Source organism: Lissotriton vulgaris, chromosome 8 (assembly GCF_964263255.1).
Source record: "Lissotriton vulgaris chromosome 8, aLisVul1.2, whole genome shotgun sequence".
NCBI lineage: Eukaryota > Metazoa > Chordata > Amphibia > Caudata > Salamandridae > Lissotriton > Lissotriton vulgaris.
This window is the reverse complement of record NC_141696.1, coordinates 10,958,358-10,979,373: the sequence shown is the minus strand read 5'-3', so window position 1 is coordinate 10,979,373 and position 21,016 is coordinate 10,958,358. Positions and strand designations below refer to the sequence as shown.

General features: G+C 48.4%; 1 protein-coding gene across 1 annotated transcript in view; it reads left to right on the top strand.

Moving 5' to 3' along the window:
- The first annotated feature begins 3,602 nt into the window (after positions 1-3,602).
- The window catches only part of LOC147693219 (uncharacterized), a 39,662-nt gene continuing 22,248 nt past the window's right edge, over positions 3,603-21,016 (top strand). The window contains exon 1 of the mRNA XM_086933612.1: positions 3,603-4,590. Within this exon, the coding sequence (XP_086789738.1) occupies positions 3,603-4,590 (988 nt within the window). The remainder of the gene's footprint in view (positions 4,591-21,016) is intronic.

Below are 21,016 nucleotides of genomic sequence, written 5' to 3'. Positions count from 1 at the left end.
GTCTTGTAATTGACGTCATCTTGGCAGATAGAGGTGGAGCCTGTAAGGTCATCGGGTCAAGCTGCTGTGTTTTCATCCCACAAAATGCACCCTCTGTATATCAAGCTATCACCCGTCTCCATAAGATTGCAAATCAGATACATCAGACTCCAGGCCCCTGGACTTGGTCCGGTTGGTTCTGGACAACGTTAACAGCTTGGGGATGGAAGATCCTATCCTTCCTAGGCATTGGCCTAGTCCTAGTATTCAGTTGCTGCCTGTGCCTGCAGTGTGGGCCAGCGATTTGTGGACTGTGTGCCACCTCTTGTATTGAACATTCCAGTTTTCATTCAAAACGTAACCGAAAGAAAGAAGAACAAATGATGTTACAAGAACAGACTGATCGATTCATGAGGATCGATATTTCATGAAGGGTCCGTAGGGAACAAGGAGGGAATGAGGAAAATTAAATTTTGGTCATGATGTGTTCCCTAGCGCGTACCCCACCGACTCCATGTATCAGCTTAAAGTGCATGAAACTTCCCTCCTGTGCCAGCTATGAAGACGCAAATACATTTGCGTCCACCGTTAACTTGTCCTCTTTCAGATCCACCATGAATGGATTATATAGTCCGTTCCCAAGTATGCTATGCCACCGTCTTTTTGTAGTACACTTTTCGTATTTTTCCTGCTCTAGCCAGAGTAGGCCCTGAATTCCTGCCATCTGAACCTCTTTTGTGGCTCCTGGCTTTGCCCAGGCTACCTCTGTACTCGTGAACTCTGTCCTACTTTCAGCGCGGCCCCTCGCGCTCAGCTCAAGCCTGCTTTCTGCCAAGACTGACTATAACCTTCGAGTTATCTGTTCCGCTCCCCGAGAATACATTCCTGCCTACTAGATCCTGTAAACATCCTCTCCAGCTGCAGAGCCAAAAGGGCCGACCTGTCTTAATGCAAGTAATTCATAGCCTCCGTTGCCATGCTTCCATGGAAGGCCCCGTGCCCCCACGCTTCACATGTAGACACTTAGGCGCTCATACACGCATCCACAGTTAGCATAGAATAGCTTCTGCCCTAGAGACCTTTCCGCCCAGATAGTATAGTTCCTAAACATCAGATATCAGATATGATAGAAGTACAAGTTGATCTGACATGCCAGACTTCTGTCTCTTTCCGTCAGTGTAAATGTCAAGTCCCCTGCACCCCGTCAATCACACGTCATGCAGCTGCGCGCGCATCCAAGCTTCCGATTTTCTGCTGACATTGCAACATTCTGTTAGCACCACCCCTTGGTGCCACCCACTTGCGTCACCTATCAGTGACGTTTCTAGCACACACCTCTAGTTCACGCCTAGTTTACGCCTCTTGATGATGTACTAGTACCACGTGTATACTGTTATCTTGCCTTCTCTCAGCTGTTACGCCTCTTACATTGATTTCTATGTATAAATCAAGTATATAAGCTATGTATTGATAATAAACTTCAGCGCTCTATCCCTTCTGACACCCCTGTGGTGGTCAGAACATGATATCCTGATTCCTTTATGAGGAATAAAACCCTTAGAAACTCTAACACCACGGACTCTGTTTTCTTTCCTTCTGATTGAGTTATTATTGATTAAGGACTTACCTGCATAGAAATTAAGAGAGTAAATTAATTATTTACGTCACCACCCATAGGAGGGGACCTAGCAGGTAATCACGCCCCCCAGATTCGAATAAGAGTGGGAGCAGTGCCCTAGCACAGCAGATTATCCTGAAGAAACGAAACTCTGGACCCTTCGACATCCTACTCGACGAGGAAGACTGAAGAATCTCCCTTGTGGTCAAGGAGTGACCACCCTGTGCAAACAGGTACCAACCAGCACCTCAACCCTTGCTTTGTTGGAGTTCCCGCCGGAACTCGAGCGACAGAGATCGACGAGATTAAGCTTGCCTGCCTTCCAACAGCCCGATCCGCAGTCCCTGCAGAGCTGGGACCCGTGGAGGCGACCTGAAGCGTGGGAGCCGCCATCTTGAAAAGGCCACAAGACGCTGACCGTGCAGCCCACGAGTGACCCCGAAGCTGTACACCGGGGTTTGAGAAGCCCCAACCCTGAGCTACTTTTGCACCAAAGACCACCCCTCCACACTCGACGAGTGCTGCGTGGGGCCCTTCTGCTTGTGTTGGCTCAACGCGTTGGTCCGGTCACTTGCGAGCCGGCTTGTGGCCCCTGTGCCGACGAAAACCTTAATTCGACCTGCTTTTCTGGTTGCTCTAGATCTGCACCAGCTCCTGTGAAAAGGAGTCCCCACTCTGACCTTCCTGGCCCGAGTGAGAAGCAATCTCCTGGTTCCGCGTGGATTGCTTTTGCCAAGTGTTGTTTGCTCCAATCTTGAAGCCGACTGCGCCGACGGCGAGAGCCTACGTGGGACAGATCGTGACCTGCTCCTGGACTTCGCAGATGCCCCAGAGCCCACGTGACAGTGGAGAGAAGCTCCTCGACGACCACCTGATTGCGCCCGACATTGCCTGGTTCCGTCCTGGTTCCACGCTGGTCACTGCTGAGTGACCCAGACTCTGTCCCCTCTGCTTTCAGGTACTTTTCTACTTGGGTCCACCCTTGGATCCCACCGGACACTTCTGCTTCCCATCGCCTGCAGCCTCTTCAGCTCCAAGCACCAAGAACCTGCGTGTCAAAACCCGACGCCACTTCGACCCTGTGCACCCGCTTCCTGTGGGTGAGGTAACATTGCAACGCCGGTGTTCCCACACTGGTACACACCTCTAGGGTCTGTGTCTTAAGTTTTGTTCCTCTAGGTTCAGCGGAAGTATCTTTTAACTCACTTTGTGTAACTTTTACGCACCATTGACATTGCATTGGTGCAAGCCGCACTTTACGTGCTGCACCCGAATCCCGCGGGCTTTTCCCGACTTCAGCATTGCTAGTCCAGACTGTTCCCAGCGATTCCCTAGGCCCTAGGCCTAACCACTGTTCGATTGGTATCTCTTATACCACTTTCTTAATATATGGTTTGAGTGGCCCCCGCCCTCATCCATAATTTGTGCAACTTTGTATGTTATACTGTGCTTTTGATTTAACGCTTGTGCCCCTTTGCTCATAAAGAGTACTGGGGATTATTTTAGAAATAAACACATATATTTTTATAATATATACTTGTGTGGTGTCCTTTCATTTGATATTACAGGATTGTATGTGGTAAAACAGCTCGCTTAACACGACCTCTTAAGTTAAGCCTTTAAGGCTGCTTAGTCCATGCTACCCCTAGGATAGCTTGTCTAACAAGGTTGACTTACAACCAGACACCATAAGGGATTGTTTGGACTGATACAAGGTGGTTCCAGAATTGGAAACATCACATATCAGGCCAACTTCTCACATTGGTGCGCAGCGGTGCGGATTTGAGCTTGCTGCTGTTTTACCATTGCAATCTTTTATCAAATTGAAAGATCACATCAAGTACCTTAGGTACATATAAATCAAAAGCTTAGCATATTAAGTTCTACTGAACTTAGTAGTTGTAGATTAAAGGGATTAGCACACCCTGACTACCACTCACTAGCAAGGTACAGTAGGAAAACACTTAGTGTAGGTAAGTGCATCACTTACACCTCACTAGCAGTCATGTCTGACACAGGATCTGCTTCAAGCTCTGCCCCTGTGACAGTTGACCTTACCAAGGCAACTTCCAGATATGACAACCTTAGCAACAAAGACTTGGGTACCTTGTGTGCTGCAAGAGGGCTAAAGAAGGGCAGAAGCCCTACCATTCCTTCCCTGATAGCCATCCTGGAACAGGATGACTTAGATAAGGCGAGTCTGGCTCCCTTAGAGACAGGAGATGGAGTGAACCCCCCTGAGACTGAGCCCACCCCAGAGGTGGAGGAGGAAGTAGAAGAGGAGGAGGATTCAGACTTGGATGACCCTGAAGATCAGGATCAGAGAGGGACCCAGGCACAGGTTGGCCGGCTTAACCAGGCCAACTTGGACCTACATGGGAATGGAGAGGGCCAGCACCTCCCCAGACCCCATAACTTGATTCCCCCAGGCAATAGAAGGAGGAGATCTTCATCAGGAGGCTCTCATATTTCTAGTGCCTCAAGGGAATCACAAAGAGGGATGACTCCATCCCAGAAAAAGGAGCATAGGGCCAGAATGAGGGCTGTCCAACTCCAGATAGAGAGGGAGGAGGTAGCCTTGGCTCAAGCTAGACTTGCCTTGGCAAGAGAGCAAAAATTGTGTGGATTAGATTCCACTGGTGGCAGCAACATAATTCCTAAAGAGAAGACCAGGTCCTATGATAGTAGAAACCTGACAAAGATTGTGCCCCCCTACAAGGAAGGGGATGACATCCACAAATGGATGACTGCTCTGGAGAGAACCTGCATAGTACAGCAGGTTCCTGAGGAACAGTGGGCAGCAATCTTATGGTACTCCTTTTCAGAGAAAGGGAGAGATAGGCTCCTCACTGTCAGACATGAGGATGCCAACAATTACAAAGTCCTGAAGAGTGTTCTGATAGATGGGTTTGGCTTAACCACTGAACAGTACAGGTTAAAGTTCAGAGACACCCAGAAGACACAGACTCAGGACTGGACTGATTTTGTTGATTGTGCAACTAAGGCTCTGGAGGGTTGGCTAAATGGCAGCAAAGTACATGACTTTACAGGATTGTATAATTTGATTATGAGGGAGCAGATCCTAAGTAATTGTCAGAACCAGCTCTTACACCAGCACCTGGTGGACTCAGATTTGACCTCTCCTCAAGAATTGGGAAAGAGGGCAGATAAATGGGTCAGAACCAGGATTAGGCCTAAGAATCAGGACAGTAACCAGAAGAAGGAGTCTACCAAGCCTCAAGATAAGGGTGGGGATAAAAGTAAAGAAAAGACTTCCCCAGGGCCCCAAAACTCCAAGAATAGGGGTGGGTCCCAAGACACTTCATCAACTGAGAAAAAGCCTTATTGTCATGCCTGTAAACAGGTTGGGCATTACAAAACAGACAGCTGTTGTCCCAAGAATGGCAATAAAGAAAACATACCTCCAAAGCCAGCTCCAACACCTGCTGTTACTGTCAGCAGTAATCCCCCAGGAAGTGGGAGCACACCCAGGAATCTGGGTGGGTTTACTTTTGGAGCCCAGGAGGACCCTGGCCTATCCAGGTCCTCATCCCCAAATAATCTTGTTTATGAGACTGGCATGGGGTTTGCCAACTTCTCTGATTGCCCAAATACCTTGAGCAAATATAGACAAGAACCCATCATCAATGGTTTGAAAGTTGAAGCCTTTAGAGACACAGGGGCTAGCATCACCATGGTGGCTGACTGTATAGTCCCCTCTAAGCAACTTTTACCTGGTGCCACATACCAGGTAACAAACATTGATGGCATCCAAACAAATCATCCCATGGCAGTAGTAAGTCTCAGCTGGATGGTGTCATTGGCCCAAAGAGAGTGGCAGTGTCACCAAACTTGCCTGTAGACTGTCTACTGGGTAATGATTTAGAAATCTCAGCCTGGGCTGAGGTTGAACAGGAAATCCATTCTAGAATGGTAAACTCCAATGGAAAGGTTAGTGGGGCTGTACTGGCTATGGCCCCAACCCAAGATGTCCTTCCTGAAAAGGTTGGTAGGGCTGAGCAACTCTCTGCCCCATCTTTAACAGAAGCTCTTCCAAAACAGAATAGCAAAGCTGTTATGATAACAGCAGAAACCCAAACTGAGTCTCCTCCTGAAAAGGTTGGTGGGGCTGTGATGGCCACAGCCACAGCCCAAACTCAAACAGATACGGTTGTTGTGAAGCCTGAAATGATGGATCACTCCACCCAAACTGAGAGCATGGAGGAGGAAGAGAAATCTTCCCCTCACCAGACATTAGGACAGGATCAGCCTCCTCAGGGAACTGATCTTACCCCTGATGAAGGAACTGCCCCAGAGGTTGTTGGGCCTGGCCTGACAGAGCCTCTGATGGCAGTGGACCCTTCTCAGGTGGGACCCAGTCTGGAGCAGGTAACCTGCCCCTCTCTACCTTGCCTTAGTCAGCCCAGGGCTGCAGAGGACAAGAAGGACAGTGAGACCCAGAGGGCCCCCTGTCAAATAAAGCACCCCCCATCAACAGATTAGGGGCACCAAAACTAGTAGCCCTAGTGAGGTGAAAACTTTAAAAACTCCTGAGGGAGCCCCCTTAAAATCAGTTAGGGACCTCCCACAGGTGGATTCTGTTGGGCACAGCCAAACCTGGGACCCAAAGGGCCCAAACCTGAACTGTCCCTCCAGTAAGCCAAACAGAGGGACCCAGCCTCCAGCTTTAGGTAGCCAGAGGTTGACCCTGAGAGCACAGTGCAACTCAGTTGAAGAAAGAAAGGCACACATGGTGGAAGATAATTGGAGGAAGCTGAGCCCTAAAATAGTGGAGCCTCACTTCAATACTCCATATCCAAACCAGCCTTTTGCTTTGCATAAACACACCCAAGGTAGTGATTCCATATGGTGGAGACCCTCTAATACCCCAAGGGTGAGGGACTGCTTAGTGGACCATGAGACAGGGGGTACCCATGCTAGTGCAGGTACTTCCTTATATGGCCACTCAGGCAATATAGGCTTACCTGGACAAGGATAGCCTTATCTCCTTTCGTTTAGGGGGGGGGGGGTTGTGTAGGAAGGTGGCTACCTGACTATGGTTACCCCAGATTTTTTGCCTTGTGTTTAGCTGGTTTTCGACTTAGTTGGCCTGGTTCCCTGCTAATCAGGGCCCCAGGCTATCTGCTCTCTCTGTAAAATGGATTCCATGTACCCTAGGTGCATAACTAGATTGGCTTGGGTCACCTTATCAGCCCCTGTACAGAGCACTATAGGTGCCCAGGGCATAGGTGCATCCAAGGCCTACCAGGGGCTGCAGCATATCTTTTGCCACCCCTGGCTGGCTATCTAAAATTGACACAACTGGCTGATCACTCAGCTGGGGCAAGGTGGTGTAATCACCCCTTGCTTAGATATAGTATGCCTATATCTAACCCTAACTGGACACATATAAACCTGTGAGTCACTCCTATGGCAAGCCTTATCAATCCTGGAGGCAGAGTGCGTGGTTTAATGTGAGATGGTGCTCTAGCATGAGCTGAGCCTGTCTGCAGCTGTCGGGACCAATCCCCTTAGCTGTTCCGGGATAATGCCAAACCATATACTATTAAGTGCATTATAATCCTCTAGATAGAAATTTTCCCTTCTCCCCATAGTGACCTTGAGTCACCCGGTTGATTGAGATTTATCTAGATTGTGCATTCTTTGCTCGTTAATTGATTTGACCAAGTATTCACTGCTATTGTATTTGAATTTTTTTCATGTTTATCACGTTTTTTCTGATTTTCTCTACTGGTGTACATTGTATATAACAAGAATCCCTTTTCCCTTGTACATATCCCCACAAGATCCTTTCACTTGTCCTAAAGTTTTTCATGTAGTATGACTGTGAGTATGAATGGTGAGATTGAAAGAGCAGTAGTTGATATTTGTTTTGTCATGTAAACATCCCACACTACCCACACTCAACTTCTATTTGACAACCTTTTTGTAAATTGTTTTTGATGTTTCTTTGTTGTGCTTTCATGTATATATAAATTTTCCAAAAAAACTTTCCAAGAAAACTTGGAATCAATTTTGAATTGGTGGAAGTAGATAATAAAATTTCCCCTTTGGTATACATTAGTTGTTGACTGAATAATTGGTCGAAGAGGTTGAGAAAGGTCACTCGACTTCTCTTATCGTTTATAAATCACCAAGAGCAGTACTGGCAGTTTTTTTGTTTAGATACTGGCGACGGGGGTAGCATTCCCCCCCTCTAGAGGGGACGACATGTTACTTTTGCTAAAACGCGGTTGATTTTTAAAAGAGCCTCAGATCCACAAAATGGATGCTTCTGCCACAGACACGGGTCTGGCCTCCTGCTGCAGACCGAAACTCAGCAAATGGTGGCCTGGACAAAGAGTTTCCTGTCGCAGGGCGGTGATAAACCACCCCAGACAGGAGATAGTGGATTGTAGCAGGGAGGTTTCAAAGAAACCAGACACTGCCTGGGGAGCACAAGGCTGCCCCTTGCATAATCCGGCCAAACCGGTTCTGGGGCCCACCAGCCCCAGTCCCAGGGCGGCCTGGATCAAAGGAAAGGGGTGTACCACCCCCTTCCTGGGTCCCACCCATAGGAGGGGACCTAGCAGGTAATCACGCCCCCCAGATTCGAATAAGAGTGGGAGCAGTGCCCTAGCACAGCAGATTATCCTGAAGAAATGAAACTCTGGACCCTTCGACATCCTACTCGACGAGGAAGACTGAAGAATCTCCCTTGTGGTCAAGGAGTGACCACCCTGTGCAAACAGGTACCAACCAGCACCTCGACCCTTGCTTTGTTGCAGTTCCCGCCGGAACTCGAGCGACAGAGATCGACGAGATTAAGCTTGCCTGCCTTCCAACAGCCCGATCCACAGTCCCTGCAGAGCTGGGACCCGTGTAGGTGACCTGAAGTGTGGGAGCCGCCATCTTGAAAAGGCCACGAGACGCTGACCGTGCAGCCCACGAGTGACCCTCGAAGCTGTACAGTGGGGTTTGAGAAGCCCCAACCCTGAGCTACTCTTGCACCAAAGACCACCCCTCCACACTCGACGAGTGCTGCGTGGGGCCCTTCTGCTTGTGATGGCTCAACGCGTTGGTCCGGTCACTTGCCAGCCGGGTTGTGGCCCCTGTGCCGACGAAAACCTTAATTCGACCTGCTTTGCTGGTTGCTCCAGATCTGCACCAGCTCCTGTGAAAAGGAGCCCCCACTCTGACCTTCCTGGCCCGAGTGAGAAGCAATCTCCTGGTTCCGCGTGGATTGCTTTTGCCAAGTGTTGTTTACTCCAATCTTGAAGCCGACTGCGCCGTCGGCGAGAGCCTACGTGGGACAGATCGTGACCGTGCCCAACCATCCCAATGGAAGCTGATGATAACCCTTCGTTCCACAGATAAAATACGTGTTTCGAGATGCTACAAATGAGATGCCATTCGGGCTATCAAAAGTAAGTGTGGTGTTGCATTCACTTTTCCCTACCGCAATCGAACCTTTATTTCTAATACACAAATCGGCTTTAGTAGCAATGACATTAATGACATGTGAGCTAGATACATTGATATTTCTTTGATTGCTGTACACACGCGGGGCAGATACGTTGTCGGGCCTGTACTCTTCCCATTCGAATCGAGTACCCTCGGCCCGTGGAAACCCATCCTAGTCATGGGAGCATATTTTATTCAAACGGAAAAGCACCCCCCCTTTTGTTGGCCATCTCAAAGTAAAGAGGAGGGTGTACCAGGCATTGCAGGATCCATTATGCGAGAACGGGAGTGGAATGAGTGGGGTGCCCCCTCTCTTCTGGTGCCCCGGTAACATCCCACATACCCAGCAATTGGAAGTATTGGTCATATTATGTGTGTGATGAAGAATCTGAATAAAACTGTTATTCAGATAAGTTTGCCGATGTCGTTCTTCATGGTAGGGTAAGGTAAAGTGAAAATGTTCAGATGGAGCCGGGGTAGTCGGCAGCAAATGTTCACGTGCAGGTACCACAAGTTCAACTACCCAGGCTATTACAGCTATCACCACAATAGTCAAGACAAAGAGAATGGCACCTAATATTCGTTTATCTCGTGATGCTGATGATGCCATAGTTCAGAAAAGTTCTTGCAGAGTCTCAAATAGTTCGAATTGTTCACAAAGTCCCAAATACACATGCGTGTATACCTAAAAAAAAAGAAAAATACGGTGCTGAACTCCGAGGTAGCCGTTGTTTTCCTCTCCGGGCCAAGACGGGTGTCGCTACACTGGCAAAACTGATCCCCCCCCCCTTGGAATTCCCGGTTTCCGTTTCACAAACCTGGAGCGGTAACCAACCAGTCATATACAAAAAAACAAAAATCTTCTTATCGGGGACGCAGGTTGTAGTGCTCTCATCCGGCAACAGCGTGGTCCGGGAAGGCTCCCTCAACTTCGGCCGACGTCACAGCTGGGCTCTTTTCTTTCTCCAGAATCTCTTTGTAGTCAGTCAGCACAGCAGGAGTCACCAGATCCGGAGAGACACGGCGGCAGTGTGTCGAGTGCACCCACCGCTTCCTGTTGGTCACTCGTACAGCGGTCCGGGTCGCAAGGAGGACCTGTTCGGGGCCCTTCCACCTTGGCTCCAAACTGCTCGCTCTCTCAAACGATCGGATCATCACATGGTCGCCGGGGCGAAGATCATGGCCCTCTCCAGTAGAGTTGTCAGGGAGCGCTTCTCGAACCTGTTGATGAATAGAAAGCAAATCATTTGTTAATCGTGCCAAATAGTCGTTCATCATAACACAAGGCACATCATGTATTAATCGCGGCTTGGGCACCCCCCAGATATTCATGGGGCGCCCAAACACCACCTCATATGGTGTAAGGCCAGTTCGTGAATGGGGTACTGATCTAAGAGAGAGCAGTGCTAGCGGCAAAGCATCTGGCCACTTCAACGACGTGGATGCCACAATTTTGGCCAATTTAAGTTTCAACGTAGCATTGTACCGCTCAACCAGACCTGCCGACTGAGGGTGGAACACAGCGTGGAACTTCTGCTGAATCCCTAACCCCTTCAGTACATACTCCACAATCTTCCCAACAAAATGAGGCCCATTATCGCTCCACAAAAATTTGCAAACTCCAAAGCGAGGAAAGAATTCCTTAAGCAACACCTTAGCCGTTGTTAGAGCTGTGTTGTCTTTCGTGGGGAAGGCCTCAACCCATTTGCTAAAGGCGCATACCACCACTAGGACGTACTTCAGGTTGTTGCAACGCTCGAGTTGGATGTAATCCATTTGGAGTACCTCAAATGGTGCAGAGGGTGGAACGAACCTTCCTTTCGGAGTATGGGTCCCCTTTCCAGGATTGTGTTGTAAACATACCAGGCAGGTCTGCACTACTCTCTTGGCTGTATTAGCAATCTCGGGATGTTCCCAGACTCGTGTTAACAGTCGAGTGATTGCAAGAGCTCCGACATGCGCCAGTCCATGTGTCATCTGGACCATCGCCTGCAAGTAAGCCGCAGGCAATTTCCATTTCTCCATGTCTTTGCTTCTCCAACAACCCTCATCATCTAGTACCCCATCTGTTGCCCATGCCGCAAGTTCGGATTCAGTAGCTGATTTTTGAATATCCAAGATTTCTGCTCTAGCATCGCTCCATCGCTCAGCCTGCGATTGTGTCACATACATGGGGGAGCTAGTCCGGGACATAGCCGTTTGTCTCGCTATGCTGTCTGCGAAGGCATTTCCTTGGCCCACTTTATCCGTAATCTTTTTGTGGGCACTGCATTTTACTATCGCCACTTTCTTTGGGCCAAGCAACGCGTTTAGGAGATTACGCACTAGTTCTCCGTGCATAATGTGTTCTCCATGTGATGTCAAAAACCCACGCTCTCTCCAGAGTAGCCCGAAGTCATGTGCTACCCCGAAGGCGTACCGGCTGTCTGTGTATATGTTCACACATAGGCCAGCACTCAATTCGCAGGCTCTTGTTAAGGCTATCAGCTCTGCTGCCTGAGCCGATTTCTGTGGTATCCTAGCTGTTTCTACCACTGTCTTAAGTGTCGTGATCGCATAGGCTGCGGAAGTCGTACCATCTGGCAGCCTTAAACACGATCCATCAACCCACAGTTCCCCATCCACATCTGGAAGTGGCACATCCTGTAAGTCGACACGACCCTTTGTCTGTTCTTCGGTCAGGAAAACACAGTCGTGATGTTTTTCTTCCTGACCCTCCTCGACCGGATAGGGCAATAAAGTGGCGGGGTTCAGGGTAGCGCATCTTTTCAGTGTAATATGTGGCGCCAAAAGTGTCAGCTCATATCCTGTTAGCCGCGCACTCGTAAGGTATTGGGTCTTTGTTTGGTTTAGCAGAGCATCCACTGCGTGAGGAACTAACACCAGCAATTTATGCGATAACACTATTCCCTCACCCTGCCGTATGGCTACTGCCGTTGCTGCTACCGCTCGAAAACACCCAGGCAACCCTCGTGCTACAGGATCAAGAATGGCAGAGAAGTATGCACATGGTCTCTGCTTGTCCCCATGTACTTGTACTAACACTGACAACGCGCACCCATCATTCTCGTGCACGTACAATGTGAAAAGTTTCATGTAGTCTGGTGTGCCTAACACGGGTGCAGAACAAAGGGCCTGTCTCAACTGTTCAAAAGCCTTCTGACATTCATCTGTCCACTCAAGGGGCATTGGTGTAGCTTTGGACAGTAACGCTAGCAAAGGTTTTATGATGTGTGAAAAACCCATGATCCACTGTCTACAAAAGGACGTCAACCCTATGAAGGCACGTACATCTCTCTGCGTGCGGGGGACAGGTGTGTCTAGAATTGCTTGAATTCGATCAGATGTTAATGCACGCCCCTCCTTAGACAACAGATGACCGAGGTAGGTCACCTGGGGTCTACAGTATTGGAGCTTTTTCTTCGAAACCTTATGATTGTTCTGTGCCAAAAAGGAAAGCAACGCAATTGTACTTTCTTCACATTGTGCATAAGAGTCTGCAGCAAGCAGAAGGTCATCCACGTACTGGATGAGAACAACGCCAGTCTGCAACTCAAAGGAATCTAGCTGTCTTTTCAAAGCCTGGCTGTAGATGCTAGGGCTTTCAGTATAACCTTGGGGAACACAACAAAATCTATACGATTTATTATTTAACGTGAAGCCAAACAAATATCTGCTATCAGGATGGACAGGGATGGAAAAGAACGCGTTTTTCAAATCAATAACACTAAATGTTGTGGCCGTTGGTGGTACCAATGTAAGCAAGGTCGTAATATCGGACACCACCGGGTATTGGGGAATGACAATTTTGTTGATCTCTCGCAAGTCGATAATAAACCGATAGACTTTGTCGTCAGTATCTCTCTTAAGGATCGGAAGAATAGGGCTATTACAAACATTATAAGGAACCTCCTCCACCACTCCTGCAGAGATCAAATCCTGAACAATATGTGTCAATGCAATTTCACCTTCTCTCGAAATCTTATACTGCGGCACTCGTGGTAGAGGGGCCCCCTCCTTAACAGTAATGTGTATTGGTGGAATACGCATCTCTCCCACATCCGTATCTGAGGTCGCCCATAACGTGTGCGGTAGAGAGGCCAAAGCTGGAATGTCTAAGATAGTGTAAAACCTATCTGGGTCAGGATAATTGTCATTCAGGATAACCCGCACTCCCTCAGGAGCGCACCGTATCGTTGCTCGAAAATATTTAAGCAAATCAATGCCCAGGATATTATCTGGTGTATGGGGCGATAACAAAAATTGGCCAAAACTGAAAAATTTGTCAAGACATAGTGCAAGGGGCTTTGACAATGGGCTAGGGGAGGGTGTGCCATCAAACCCTACACATGTAATCATTTCGCCAGACAGGGGAGCCCTCTGAACCAAGTTTTTTGACAAAGCGCTACGAGTAGCTCCTGTGTCGACTAGAAATTGATCAGTAGAACCCAGAATACCCGCTGTTACATATGGACCCTGCTGATCTACCGGCACTTCAATTGATTCCTTACCCCATCCTACGCAGTCCTATGCATGCACATAATCCTGGTGCTCCACATTCTCACCCTCCGAAATCTGATATTGATTACGTCTATCAAACGTGTTTCGTTCATCCTGGCCACGGCCCCTTTCCTCAACTCTTCCACGATCACTTCCGCCGCCTCTCGCTCCCGTATAACCTCCTCTCGACCTACCACCTCCTCGACCACGCTGGCTACGCTGCTCACGAAGTACCGGACAATCATCAGCCCAATGCCCAAACTCCTTACAGTAGGCACACTGATCCTCCGCTATATCCGTACGACCATACGACGTATTCCCTCCACCTCGTCTACCTTCATCATTCCCTCTACCCTGTGTTCCCCGAACCTGCGCCAACATCACCTTCGTTTTCAATTCTTTCGCCTTTTTATCAACACTTTCTTTAGCCTCCAATTCCTGCCACTCATAATACTGAGCCATAGTTTAACAAAGACGCAGGGGTCGCCGTGGCCCAGGAACTTTCACTCGATTTCAATCGTTTTGCAATCTCCAGTAGGAGATTAGCCACATACTTATCTATGAACAAATGCCGACCCGCATCGTCTGTTAAAGATTGACCACTGTAATCATGGAATGCCTCCTCGAAGCGTGTAAAGAAATCTGAAACCGTTTCATCGGGCTTTTGTTTGCACGAGGCTAACATAGTCCAATCGATCTTTTTAGAAGGAACAAGCGTTTTTAATTTAATCAAGATAGCCGCCGGGAGATCTAAAATCAACTGACAAGGCTTACATGCCGGTTCCCTATCTAAATCGGCAGCATTTATTTCTTTCCATGTCCCCCCCAGTATTGTTTCATCATTATTTTTACGAATTTGCCTCCACATATCAGGTGGAAGAATTAGCCCAAAAAACAAATCTCTGTCAACAAGAGTCATCACACAAGACGAGATAGCCCCTTCCACCCCTTCATAAAATGCCGCCGGATTTTTTCGAAGGTCAGGTAGAGAATTTTTCAATGCCATAACATCTGCTCTATTCCAGGGCGTGTACACCCAATTGTATATAAAATACCCCTTCGCATCCTTTGACAATTTATCCTCATCTGTACCTTGCCCTTTAGGAGGGACATACAAAGGTGCGGCTTCACGCATAGGCATAACATGCAATGCAGAACTCTTATCTGAACCCCGGAGAGAACACTGTTTAATCTGCTCGTCAGGCTCCGGCTCGGCCTCCTTTTGCCTCCTTTTCCGCTCCTCCCGCAATCTGGTCGTTTCATCCCGCAGCTGGATCAGTTGCTTGAAAAGGCCGTCAACATCTGCAAGATCAAATAAACCTTTATCCAAATTCTCACGATGTACTGACACAGATTTAGGTTCTAACGTGTCTGAAAGGTCACGATATGCGGCAAAAACTTCATCCGCCAAATTAGACAAAAAATACATTAATTCAAGATCCGACCACCTACTCCTCTCCGCAATCACCTCATCCTGAGAAACACATTTCTTATTCACTTTACGAGCCCAACTACGTAAATGTGCGGACCTCTCCGTAGTAAACCTGAGAGCGGATATACCCTTCTTTTCCGACTTATCCTGCCCATCATCTCCCGAATCTTCAGCTGGAGCCGTTGGCGAAACGTACGGAGGCGGTGACCGATCTAGCAATGAAAAATCATCAACTTCATTATTAAGGACAGGATAAAGCGGTCGGCGAATAGGAAACTGACCAGTCGTTTGCAATTTACGTTCCCGTTCCTCCCTCTCTCTTTTCTCCTGAGCCTCTTTTTCCTCAAGCTGTAAAGCCTTATCCCGAGCAGCCTTGCGCTGCTCTTTGTCCGCCAAGGCAACTTCACGCTTCATTCGCTCGCGCACCGCTTTCTCCCACATTCGCACACAATCAAACATGTTTTGTCTAGACCTGCGTTGAAACAAACATTGTTCCACAAACTGTACTTTACGTAAATCGAACGACCCATGTAGAGGCCATTGCAATTCAGGATCGGTTTTTGTGTACTTATGCCATAATTTGCTGTACATAATAGGGGGAAGGCCAAATTTAATGTACATCTCACGGTTTGGTGTTCCTTCTGGGGGAGCCGGCTGTGCTTCTGCTAACCTAATTGTGGTACCATTTCCAAGACAGCACATCCCTCGGAGTGTGCTGAAAACAGGCATGTTCAAAAAGTATCACGAAAGCGTGACACCGTATAAAATGGCACTTACAGTACTTCACACAAATGTGCCGCTCAGAGGAAAAAAAACAAAGTTAGAGAAACATCTCTACATGCCTGCCTATGTGAAGTGCACTACACATATAAGTTCAAAGATCACAAATTCACAAACGTTAGCTAACTCAAATCAAATCATAGATCGTAGGACTTCGGCAAGCGTCCGAGGACTACCTTACCGATCACAAATCATAGAACTTCAGTAAGCGTCCGAAGACTACCTTACCGAACACAAATCATAGAACTTCAGTAAGCGTCCGAAGACTACCTTACCGAACACAAATCTTACCCAAATTCTCAAATGTCCAGATCAAATCAGCCAAACGGCACTTTCCCAGCAACGCAGACACTCGAAAACTCAGTCGGATACCGGCGCCACCTGGAAGGTCAGATCGGAAGGAAAGGAAGAAACACCGTGGGAGCCAAGACTCGGGTCACTCAGTGGCAGCGCGCGTCCATGGCGAGTTTCCAAGCCTTCGTCACGACCTCTCCTTCGGGCATCCGAGTCGCCGATGAGTCCCTTCGTGGTCGCCAATTTGTAGTAATCAGGGTTCCCAAGGCCTACATGCTCCAAAGATAACCCACTTACACTCAAGAACTGTTGGCACGGAAACTGTAAAAGGCAAAGAACAAGTTTATTAAGACCCCATGGGGTGGTGGTACACTCATACAGCACCCTTCGGTAATGCAAGAGGTATCACATCGAACACCGGTGTGACCCTGATTTATATACAGTTTTGGGGCAATAAAAGATAGGCGGCACAATTTAGAACACATTTATGTACATATATGGTCATGTTTTGGAACACAGCCAGCTCATTGGAGGGGGCACAACTCCGCTGGTCAGTTTGGCGCACATTCCTGAGGGGTAACTGGTCAATTGGGACTGCGCATGTGCAAGCTTGACCAGTACTAAAAATAGCCTGTTGCTGGGCAGACTGAAGTGGTCAGTGGTACGGACAACGGACTAAAGGGCACGCCGGCCACGAGGCCGCTTATGGTCTAAGATGGCCGCCGCAACATTCAAAATGGCGTTTTCATATATAGCCAAGTTAAGGAGGAAAACGTGTAGTTTCAGCTAATCGCTAACGCGGCCATGCCAATTACGACACTGGAACAGGATTTAGCCATATTACAACACAGGCAATCACAGTTACATTCTATCATGTTATTGCCGCTGGCCGCGCGACACGAAGGGGAGATAACGCGAGACAGCGTCTTAGTGACACATGCCTCGCGAGCAAAACGTCACCAGCGCGACCGTCAGGGCGCCGCCCCCCTTTTGGGTGTGGCCAATGCAGGCGCGAGCATGTAAGGTGGTGGGCGGGCCTAGGGCCTTTATCTAGGCCAGCCCGGTTCGGTACTTCCTCTTTCCGCCGCGTGTTAGCTGGACTACTCTGCGCTGTTTTCCGTGGTTCAAGCGCCGTTCTTGTGGCCATCCTGCCTGCCTGCCTCGCGTTTCTTGCGTCGGGTGGTTTCCCTCGACGGGTTTGCGGTGAGTTCAATGCAAAGGGTCCGCTTGCGCGGGTTCTGCGATGGTGGGGCTCAGAGCGGGACGTTTGTTGTCTCCGATGCAGAGCAGCAGTTTGTGTGGTCTGGGGCCGAGGCAGAGCGTGCGGGCAGTGTCGGTTCCGGCGGTGTTAGAGAGCTGTTTAGATGTAAAGTTTCAAGCCGCAGGAGAAGCTAATATTTGATGCTCACACCTCTGGACGCTCACGTGGGGCAGTCTCGTTTCTCAGGCACTATCGGTAAAAGACGGGGTGAAATCTCCGTGCGTGAGTCGGGTCGTTTGTGTTTTGTGCGCTCTCCCCTCCGGCTCTTCCGATACGCTGGGAAGGTTGAGACCCTGCTTTGGGTGTTCGAGGCTGCTGTTGTTCAGTGTACTGTGCTAACAGGAAAGCATGGGGACGCACACTCCGAGACATGTTTATGGTTGTGTGTCGTGGGTGTGACGGTGTGAGGAAAAGATTGCATCAGGCACGGTGGCGAATTCCGCGAGACTGGATGTGGGTAGCGAACCCCCCTTATCAGGTAGTCTCCCGTTTAGGAAGGTTGAGGTTGTAGTTGCTCCGATCTCCCTTGCACAGGCTGGCCCCCTCCCCTTTGCTCTATGTCTGCCATGGGTCCCGAGCGGGGCGTTCGCCATCGCTTGCGCGGGCCGGGTTGTGTATGAGGTTTTTTAGTCTGGAACCGTCAGACATTCTGCAATTTCTTACAACGTTTTATCTTATCTGCGGTGGTATTAATAAGCAACGCTGATTTCGATGGATTATTTTGCCTATGCAGCATACTGACAATTATATTCATTTATATCTCCAGAAACCGAAGCTGCTTTGTTTGCACTTGCAAATATTTACCTATGCAGAGCACGTTGTCCGCTTCCTAGTTTCGGCCTCTTTGTTTATGTAATTGTGTTCCATTATTCGGAAAAGGGGGGTTCTGGGAGTAGCGTGTGGAGCCGCTGGGAGGAAAAGGGTGCAGGCGAAGGTATGGGTCCGTGAGAGCGCTAGGGGCATGGTTTACAGGTATCTATTGGCGAAGATATGGGTCCGTGAGAGCGCTAGGGGCATGGTTTACAGGTATCTATTGTCCTTGCACTAAGTATCGATCATGCGGGGTATATCATTCGATATTCCGTTCTTGCCATTGATCATGTTACATGTCGCCTTTTTGTTGATCATGCGGTTATGGGGTCGGTGACCGGGCTACGTGGCTATAGGACCCTACATGACTGCTGTAATTAAATTGTTCCCGTTGTAATGTTTTGGCGTAAAGTTCTGGCACCCTACAGAAAAGTATCATAGGATATTTGTGCTCCTTCCTTCCATGAGTCCCCCTCGTAGCTGCTTCTGGCGCAAATTTTATGTTGGCGCAGAACACCCGCCTTGGCCGCGTCCATTAATCCCGGAGACGATGGCTTTGTTCTCGAATCCACGGGCAAACCAGAACATGGCGGGTAGCACTTAGGGCAGCAATTTGTTGTAGCCGCCCTCGAGAGTACACATTGGCCGATCGAGCGGGGAACCCTGTTCCACTGTAAGTTGCTAAGAATTCCAAGTGCGGGGGACCCTACAGTAAGCAACCAGTCCGTTTTCCTGTAGAAATGTTTTTCTAGTAGCAGAATTATATGGTTATCTTGGCCATAAGCCTCACAGCATCATTCGGTTGTATTTCTTAGCTGTTGCAAGGCGGTCTTCATTTAGTAGAAGTTCATGAAACATGCTTGTGGTTCGGTAAGACAGGCATGTTTCCGCATACAGCATTTGTCTCGCTTTGTGTGTGCGCACGAGTCTGACTGCCACTTGGCTGGGGATGGCAGTGTACGTCGCTTGGCTATTTGCGCGCCTATTTCGGGAATTTTCGCCGTGGAAGATACAGGGCAGCTGCGGCCTTTGTTCCCGTGTCTGGGTGGAGCCGTTGGGCAGTGAACATGGTCGGCGGTCTGAGCTTGCTGGCATGCTTTCTTGGCGCTTGCTGCTAGAGGATCCTGTCGTTCTCGGGTCGGAATATGCTGCGTGCGTGGATGTAGTTTTGCATCGGTTGACTGGGTAGGTGATTCAAGGCGACGGCATGCTATCTTGGCCAAATATATATTTGCTGGAGGTTAATAACCTAACACATGGTGAGGGTGGGATACATTGTGGTGCTCGGATGTTTGCTTTGTTAATAACCTAATACATGGTGAGAGCGAGATACATTGCTGTGCTCGGATGTTTGTTTTGTTCAGTAGGGTAGGAGTTGCAGAGTACATTTACGTATGCAGAGGGGAAGTAGACATGCGTCCTGTCCATTTGGAAAGCCCCAATTTTAGAGAAATGGTCTTCTCTGTTTATTAAGACCGTATCAGCCAGTGCTCGCGTGCTGTTTAAAGAACCTTAATTGACAACACATAGTGCCGAATTCACGGGGATATCGCGGGAAGTTAATAACCTAACACATGGGGAGAGTGAGTTACATTGTGATGCTTCGTTGGACAGTTATTCGGTAATAAACAGCAATGTGAGTTATAAATTCGTTGGTTGCAGAAATTTTAACCTCAGAAACGATTAAACTGAACAGTTCAATGACGAATCCAGGTGGAAATGCAGGCTATTTATCCTGTGGCACATCTGAAGCTAACGCTTGTTACGTATGATGATGAGCTATCCAATGCAGCACGCCCCATAGGCTTATTCAGAAACTGCCCGGGTGTTTTCTCTAAAGGATATTGTATTTTAGGAGTTGAGGTGCGTATCAATCCGCATGCCACGCACTGCAGATACACCAGCAAGTGCTTACAGCGTGTGTACGACGCCCATAGCAACCAAGGCTTGCAGGGGCCAGTGGTGGTTTTAAAGGAGGGAGCGCATATTGTTCTTGATTAGCTTTTAATAAGATGCGTGATGCAAATAATCTGTTCATATGCTGCGCAGCAGGCTGTCAGGCCATGAAGTAAAATGCACCCACGCGCTGCCTGACACGGTCATTCATCCGGAGAGTGTTAGGGAAGTAAGCGAGGCTTGTTGCAAGAATCTCGTGGGATGTTGCTCCCTCACATGCCTTCGTTAACTTAATCTCAAATAGACGAGGCATGAGGCAATTGGATATTTCTCCTGAGCTCCCTTCGTTGACTAACCTTGGATACCAATTAGCTGGGAAGTTAGCCTTCTAGTGTTTAGGTTTCTCTGGTACAGTGCCCCGGCCCAGGGAACCATGTGCTGCCTCGCACCTTCACACGTTTACTAGGATTTGTGAATCTGCTTGATTTACGCGACACTCGGTGTTGACAATGTTTTATAGTTTCAAGTTGGTAGATCACAGCATTTGTGAAGCATCTTTTGATACTGACCAGTAGAGCGACATATTAAAGGTAGCGTAACATTATCGATAAGGCGCGAGGGTCTCAATGCGCTTTATCTGGACATGGGCACATTTATTTTGTTAGTCACATGAGATTAGGTGATTTGTCCAGAATAGTCAGCCGATCGGGCCGCTGCACTACATTCATATAGATAATTTTGTTACTTAAAGATGTTTGTTCCAATATATTGGCTAAATAGACGGCAGTGGATAAGGGGAAACTGTCTTCAACTCCGCCTGATGGTGGAAAATACTCCGAAGCATTATTCAGACTAATCCAGACTAGTACTCCAGTTTCGCCTGAAACGGAGCTTAAAAGCAAAATCGTCAAGAGTGGAACACTCCTGGGTCGTGCAATGTTCCTTTTCGAACATCTGCAGCATATCCTACACAAGTGTTAAA